Source organism: Pezoporus flaviventris, unplaced genomic scaffold (assembly GCF_033815535.1).
Source record: "Pezoporus flaviventris isolate CSIRO_AGI_PZ_B2104156 unplaced genomic scaffold, CSIRO_AGI_Pfla_v1 ptg000029l, whole genome shotgun sequence".
Taxonomy (NCBI): Eukaryota; Metazoa; Chordata; class Aves; order Psittaciformes; family Psittacidae; genus Pezoporus; species Pezoporus flaviventris.
The window spans coordinates 10,992,789-11,000,772 of record NW_026892577.1 but is presented as its reverse complement, the minus strand read 5'-3'; the positions used below and the strand labels follow the sequence as shown (position 1 = coordinate 11,000,772).

Genomic DNA, 7,984 nt, shown 5'->3' with positions numbered 1-7,984 from the left:
CTTTTTGGGGTTATTTACACTCCATTATACATATGTAATGCTGCACATATTTACCGCTCTGTTCTGCTGCCGAGAGCAGCCGTGTCGGGAGGGAGGCAGGGTGGGAAGCGGCTGATGCTGCAGAGCAGTGACCCCCCTTGGACTGCCCTTTAAATGGCTCGAGATGCAGGAGGGCCCCAAGCCAGCTGCTTGAGGATGGAGGGACTGGGACCAGCCACTGGGAACCAGTGGGCCCAGCACCCACCCCATCTCTGGAGGCACCCCAAGGCTTTGCCAAGGGATGCAGAAGGGGTGAGCTCCTCACCAAGTGACACAGACCTGCAACCATGGCTGTCACAGAGCAGCCAAGTAGAAAAAAGGGGGCTGAATTATTTGCAACAGATTAAGTGGTGCTTGCATTGGCACTCGAGGGGTTTGGCCACGCAGCGCTCCCCACTGACCGGCTTTTACCTCCTACCAAAGCAGAATATCCCAGTTTCCCTGCAAACCATAGCTCCCTGAGGGTCTGTTGCCCTGGGAACCCCAAGCCCATGGTGTTCGTAGGAGCTGCTGTGAGGATCCTGGATCATACAACTGCTGCACCCAGGAAACAGGGCTGCTCCCAGCACCCGCAGGATTCAGGACAAAGACATGGGAGAGGTCACGCTTGGAGAGCACCTTGGCGTCACAGCAAGTCATGGGGTGCAGCAAAGGGTCCCCTTTGAAATCAGCAGAGTTTGGGAGGGTGCAGGGGTCCCATGGGAGCACTCTCTGTGGGGCCAGCACACAAGGAGGGCAGTCCAGCAGGCTATGGATGGGCATGGTCCTGGAGTGTTACCCCCAGCTCTGAGCTGCTCCATGTCTCTTCATCCACAGGCTCTGGGTTTGCATGAGCACAAGAGACCAGTGGCCACCCTACCACGCTGCCTAGGAAATGTGGGGCAAGTCTAACCAGCTCAGCTAGGCAGAGTGGGGAGGCAGACAAGCTGCCCATCCCGTCCTGCTCCCATCCTGCTCATTCCTGGCACTGGGGGAGCACCCACGTTCGCCAGCACGCTCCAGTTTGCTGTTGTCCCAGCCTGGGCTTGCCATATGATGGCTCTGAGGGCAATGCTGTTTATTAAACTGCTCACACAGGCAGCTCCTGGCAAGTCCACAGGAGTGATGTGAACCCCCCTCCTCCGGGAGGACATCTCTTCCAACACAGTGAGGGTGGACCATGGTCGGTGCAACCATGGCTCCAGGCTGCACCATGGTGAGATGCCCTAGGAGAACCAGAGCTTATCAAGTCCAAGCAAATTGCCCCCCACTTCCCTCCTCAGCCCCAATCCTCCTCCACCATCCCTGTCCCCTTCCCAGCCCACCCACATCAGGGGAGGCTGGAGCCTTTGTCCTCCAGGGAGCTGCTCTCCAGGGCCCCATAGCCATCGAGTTTCTTCATCCGAAGGTGGGCTGGGATGGAGGGGAAGGAGCGGCGGGCGGCAAAGATGTGGCTGATCTCCATGAAGGTTTTGTTCTTGGTCTCAGGGATCACGAGGTAGACGTACAGGGCCACCAGCAGGCAGACACCACAGAAAACCAAGAAGCAAAAGGCACCGGCTGACATCTGGGGACAAAAAGAGAGCAGGGATGGGGCAGGGAGCCAGGCATCCCCAAGCTGGGCATGGCAGGAGGCAGTGTCCCCTCCCATCACCCCTCCCTGGGCTGGTTGTCCAGCACAGAGCTGAGCCAAGGGCATGGGTATCCCCTGGGTTAAGCCTGGCTTGGCCCTCTGTCCTGAGGGAGCAGCAGGGATGTGTCCATCCCCTCCTCCACCCATGGCCCCTCCAGACCAGTACCTGCAAGAAGGGGAAGATGAAGCCAATGGTGAAGTTGCAGAGCCAGTTGAGGGACCCCCCCACAATGTAGGCAGCTGGGCGGTGGGACTGCATGAAGAGCTCCGCTGTCATCAGGAAGGGGACACCGGCTGCGGAGGGAAGGACATACTCAGGATATGGGGGACAGGGTCCCTCTGGCACCCCTGGGGTTGCCAGGCCCTGCCCATCCCAGTCCTTTGGCCAAAGGGCTGGAGCCCAGCAAGACCCATGGGTCAAGGCAGTGATGGTGGGAGGGCTGAAGGAGCTGGGGAGCAGAGGACCAGGGTCTCCCTTTGGGATCAGTCTTGGTGGGTGGTGATGTCCCCCCTGACCTACCACAGTCGCACCTTGCTGGGTGTTGAGGTCAATATCACAGGTTACTTGATTGGGAAGTTTCAGACCAAGTCAAAACAGAGGACCATCTGGATACTCATTTTGCAGTAATCTGCCTAAATGCTGATATATTAAATCTCACGTAGACCACAGGCATAGAGAAACGTCTTCCTGGCACCCTCCATAATGCCCTTTCCATCCTCCCTTGCTCAAAATGGCTCAGAAAATCTACTTCTATTGATCAGCTTCTATTGATGCTGAGGCTGATTTAGGCAGGAAAGCAGCAACCACATTTCTGAGCATCAGAATTCCCCGCAGGACATAGAAACACCAATTTCCAACCTGCTTTTCCCATGTTCAATTTAAAAGACCAGAATGAATTCCCAAGCCAACTTGGCCACTAAAACTGGACACAGGTTGTGGCTGCTTCTCAGTAGGACTCAATCCATCACTGAGCCAGCAGCCTTGGATCCCAGGTCTGTCCCTTTGCTGTAGGGCACGATCCAAGGTCCAGCACACATCCCAGGGCACATGGAGACCTGGCAGGAAGCTGTATTTGATGTAGTGACACGACTGAGGTCCTACTGCCCTGGACAGGGCTGACTGGGACCTCTTCAAAAGAGATGCTCCAAGGGAAAAGAGAAATCAAAACCGAGTGCTAGGAAGTGAGGGAGGAGCAGAGCCCCTCACGGACTCTTACTCACAGCTCGCCCAGAATAGAGATATATATTTTTTGTTTTAAAACTCCTATTCATCATTGTTTGTGAACAATGAGCCATTAAAATCCTAATTAAAGATGTAATTACAGTGAATAAAGTCTGGGCTGAGGATGAATTATAGATCTGTTAGCAGCTCTGCTAATACATCAACTGGGTAAACCAGTCCAGGTTTCACTCCTCGCTGTTGAAGCCTGGGCTCAGTTAGGGGCAGGACGATGCTCCCTGTGATAGCCATACTGTGATGGGACCGGGTGACAACTCCAGAGGGCGTGGGGAAGACTGCCAGTACCTCCCTGTTTGGCTCAGGAGCAGGGATGAAGAGGAGGAGGTGGAGTGTGCCCCAGACATTAATGGGGCTGGAGGGGCTTATGGCGGGGTCTTGCTTGTAGGGTGCAGTGTGATAAACCAGGGCCTGGCTGCAGGGAAGGGGCCAAGGAGATGGTCCTTCTCCCTGCCCGCAAACCCCACTGTTCCCTGCTTCCCTGGGACCCCCATTTCCACTGCCCATCCCTCCCATTCCCACTGGCCTCAGTCCTACCTGGTCCTATGCAGAAGCCGGCGATGGTGCCAATCACACAGACAACGCCAACATAGCACATCCAGGGCACGGTGGTCTGCGAGGAGACACGGGGCTGCAGGTGCTACTGGTGTGGTGGCCCTGAGCTTCATGTCCAGGGTCCCCGGGGTGGAGCTTCACCACCTGGCTGGGTGGGGCCCTTGGAGATGGCGGCCACGCACCCATGGGGGAGACTCAGGCAAGCAATGGGTGGTTTGGGGCAAAGCTGGTGAGGGTCAGCCTCAGCACAGCTCAGTGATGCTGAGGTGTCCCCAGTGTTGTGGGAGCATCCCCCAGGGGCAGGCGGCAGAGGAAGGGCCCTGCAGACCTCTCCACCTCCCTTCCTGGGTACAACTATTTCTGCAGAAAAGCTACCACCAATGGCAGGATTTCCCCCATGCGGATTTGGGGTTTCTTCTTTGTTGTTCTTTTCTCCGACTTTTCTTTAACTTTGAAGGGAAAACATTGCTTGGAAGAACCGGTGCACTAACACACCAAGGCTCCAGGCCAAGCCTGGCCTGGGGAGGGTTGGCTGCAGACCCTACCTGCAGCAACAGGGACACGGTGATGCCAGCCAAGCAGATGCCCATGGTGCAGAAGCCAGCGATGAGGAGGGGCCGCCGGCCCAGCTTCTCAATGGTGAAACACTGCCAAGGGAGAGCAGAGACTGATGGGGTGGTGGGGAGCTCCCCACCAGGACGGGGGCACTCCCAGATCCAGTTGAAGGTGTAAGGATGCTCTCAGTGGTATCTAAGGGTTGGGGTACCCCGAGCTCAGGGCACAGGGCTGGGGCCAGGGCATGAGAAGAGCCAGGACTCTTTACAGGCTGCTGAGGGAAGTTGTGAATGCTCCATCCCTGGCAGTGCTCAAGGACAGGTTGGACAGGGTCTTGAGCAACCTGATCTAGCGGAAGGTGTCCATACCCATGGCAGGGGGGTTGGAACTGGATGACCTTAAGGTCCTTTCCAACCCAAACCATTCTGTGTTTCTATGACTCTGAGGTCCCTGGGTGAGCACGCACTGGGCAGCAGCAGGGTCCTGCAGAGCCCCAATAGGGTGCAGAGTCGGGGCTGGCTGGGGTGTCCCCATGGTCACATATGCACCAGTGTACAGCAGAGGTGCTGGTGTGGGCAGGGGGTGTGTGTGGGGCAGAGGAGCAGGGTGCGGGCAGCAGCACGGCTGGAGCAGGCGGGGTATTGACAGCAGAACAAATGCCTCTAATTTTATACCCAATCTCGGCACGTCCGTCGGGGGCCATTTGCAGGGCTGCTCCTGAGCGATCTGGCTGCGTGTCGGGCGGCTGCTGGGAGCTGGGGCAGCCCCACGGACAGGGCAGGGGAGAAGGGGGCACCCTTCGGAGGGGCAGGGGGGTGACCTGGGAGCCCCACTCTGCTGTGGGTTGAGCTGTAGGGAGAGGGGAGCAGTCTCTCTCAGCCCCGGTTTTCTGGGAGCAGGCACCCGCCATCCATCTCTGTAATTGTCAGGGAGCGGATTTAGTGCCGGGTGGCTCAGGCTGGCCCCGGGTGACACTTGCAGATGGGACAAGGGCCATAAATCTGCCTGGCCCAGTGCTAACTCTCCAGCTAAATAAGGCCTGGCTGGGGGGGGCCGTGGCTGATAGCCTGGGGCCAGGCCGGTGCTTGTCTGGGGGGGGGGGGCAGATGGGGACATGTGGCTCTGCTAACAGAGTGACAATGAAATCAGGAGCCAGAAGGAAACACTTAACCCCCTCCATCACCTCCAGCCTGCTCCTAGCCTGGTGTCTCCCCCTCAAGCTCCCTGTTACCCACTTACCTCAAAATTCTCCCATCCCTTCTGGATGAGATCCCACAAATTGAGCCCCTCTCATTCCATCTTTCCACCTCATTTTCCTGCCAAACCCTTTGCCCCCCAGCAAAGGGGCTGTGCTGTGGCACAATTGGCATTTGGGGTCCATCCACACCACCCCCTATTTGATGGTGCTGGGAGCTGGCAACAAGGTTCTGGCACTGAGGGTCTGTGTCCATCTGTCTGTCCATCACTCACCCCTATCAGCCCAGCGACAACTTCAATGGTGCCGGTGCCCACGGTGGCATAGGGGATCTGGGATACGGGGATCCCGGCGTTCTCGAAGATGGTGTTGGTGTAAAACCAGATCTGCGGGGAGGGGACTTGGTGTGAGCTGGGGGTACGGAGCCATGGGATGCTTGAAATGAGCTGCCAGGTCTCAGCTCAGGCCCTGCAGAGCCAGGTCCCGGGGTGAGGACCCTGCAGGGCTTACAGCATCGATGCCCGAGAGCTGCATGCCGGCGTTCACCACCACCACCGACAGCGTTTGCCAGTGCACAGAGCGGTCCCGCAGCAGCTGCCACACAGAGACCATGTCCATGGAGGAGAGCGACTGCTGCTCCGCCTTCATCTCCTCGATCACATCCTGCACATCCGGTGTCCCCAGGAACCGGCGCAGCGCTGTGGGGAGAGCAGGGGTCATAGCCATGGTGCTCACAGGTATGGCACATGGAAGGGGAAAGGCTTGGGTCTGTCTTGGCTCAACCTCCCCACAGGTTCCTGACCCATGGGGCTGGGCGTCCATAGGAACTGAGGAGATGCCTCACACCACAGTGATGGGTACCACAGAAATGCTGTGGTGCAACTGGGTGGGAGAGAAAGGCTGAACCTTCTGGTGAGTTCTCAGGTCTGGACATAGAAGGGTGCTCTGAGGGTGCAGCGTGGTCTTGGAGACCTTGGACTATCATTGGTCTCCCCCAGGACACCTGCTCACCCCTGGTGGTCCCGCAGACATCATCCTTCTCTATCAGCAGGTACCGTGGGCTCTCGGGGAAGCAGTGCAGCAGCAGGAGCTGGAGGGAGGTGGGAATGACCACCACTGACAGGAAAAGGGGCCAGAACCTGTCCTGAGAGGGGTCAAAAGGGGATGTGTCATGGGGAGGGCAGAGCAGGGTGCAGCACACGTGGCTGGGGCACTGTGCTCACCTCACCCAGCAGCTCCGGGAGGCCCAGGACCTGAGCAGAAAAAACCCCTAAGCAGATGAAGATGCTGGGCACGAGCCCCAGGAAACCCCGCAGGTTCTTGGGGGCGATTTCTCCCAGGTAGAGGGGCACCACGCTGAGACAGATACCTGGAGGGACAGGAGGGACTGAGGTGGAAGAGGCACTGGGGAGAAGGGTGCCAGTGCCTACCCAGGCTCTTGGTGCATGCCCAGCATCAGCCACACCTCCCCTCTGCCAGGGAGGTGGCCTTGTCTGCCTTGTCCCCATGGAGACCTCCACAGCAAAGCCTGTGGCCATGGGAAATAGAAAGTCTTCTGCAGCTGACTGGGAATGGGTTGTAGGGCACAGAGCCGTGAGGAAGGGGCTGTGAACAATCCCACAACCCAGGCAGCACTTACCTGAGTGGATCCCTGTGATGCAGCGGCCGATGATCACCATCTCGGGGGACCCCAGCTCCCGGCTGAAGCCCATGAAGCCGCCGGCGAGGAGGACGAGGAGAGAGCTGCGGCTCAGTGCACCGTTCCTAGTGGGCACAAGCAGCAGGGCAGCTCCCCCAGCCCCATCCCATCCCTCGACCACACTGTCCCATGTCACCCCCTTACCTGCCATAGCGCTCCACCAGCACCCCCACCAGCAGGGAGCCCACCAGCCCTCCCAAGGAGAAGGTAGAGACAGTCAGGGAGTAGAGGAGGGTGAGGGGGCCGGGTGCCAGCCCGTGCCCGTACCTCTGGGACCATGTGGTGTTGTAGAAAGCCTTTATGTGCTGCAGGGCAGAGAGACACAAAACAGGCACCAGATGTGCTGGGAGAAAGAGGAAGACAAGGGATGATAGCCCCCATAGGAAAATGTCATGGGTTTAACATCACTGCAGGAGATGAGGGGCAGGATGTGACTGGTGCTGACTGGAGTATGCTGGTCTGGTTGCTCAACCAGCCTCAGCACCAGAGGGGTTTAAGGACAACTTGGAGATGGCACAGGAAAAGCTGGAGAAAGGCAGCTGTGGGGACTGCTCCCCATGGGAGCCGAAGGGAAATGCCAGCGCTTTGGTGTGGGGCTGCTGGGTAGCGGTCCTCCCACCCTCTCCAGGAGGGACACGGAGCCCTTCCCCTGCTCCGGAGAGGCTTCCTGTCCCTTACCACCGCCGGCGAGTTCACCACAGCCAGGTTGTAGCCATAAAGCATGGAGGAGCCAAAGGACACCAGGAGGGTGACTGACAGCAGGGGAAAGGTGAGGTGCTGGAAGACAGAAGAGGGATCAGCACAAGGTCACTTGTGGCATGAGCTGCGTTGGGTCACTGCCCTTTTCTAGTAGGGATGTCCCTGACCCAGAGCAAAGACCCCAGCGTGATGGAGCCCTGTGCTGAGCACTGCTCCATGCCACTGCCCAGCACCAAGCCCAGATGATCCGGCTTCCCCGTCGCTGGTCTCCTGGCTGTGGCGTAAGGCTTTACCTGGAGTCGGAGAGGTGGCAGCGGGCAGAGAGGGGCAGGTAGGTGAGGAAGAGACACCCGTGTCCCCCTGTAGATGGGGACTCCCAAAAGGCAGTGCTGC

General features: G+C 58.4%; 1 protein-coding gene across 1 annotated transcript; it reads right to left on the bottom strand.

The window, feature by feature from the left end:
- Positions 1 to 1,079: 1,079 nt before the first annotated feature.
- Positions 1,080 to 7,783, bottom strand: LOC133272440 (solute carrier family 2, facilitated glucose transporter member 9-like). Its single transcript, XM_061459584.1, has 11 exons — positions 7,571 to 7,783; positions 7,037 to 7,197; positions 6,833 to 6,957; positions 6,417 to 6,562; positions 6,205 to 6,337; positions 5,704 to 5,891; positions 5,469 to 5,579; positions 3,989 to 4,090; positions 3,426 to 3,501; positions 1,818 to 1,945; positions 1,080 to 1,585 (listed from the first exon to the last, which is right to left on the bottom strand). The coding sequence occupies exons 1-11, from the start codon at positions 7,613 to 7,615 to the stop codon at positions 1,349 to 1,351; spliced, it is 1,452 nt and encodes a 483-aa protein (XP_061315568.1). The 5' UTR covers positions 7,616 to 7,783; the 3' UTR covers positions 1,080 to 1,348.
- Between the last annotated feature and the right edge of the window lie 201 nt (positions 7,784 to 7,984).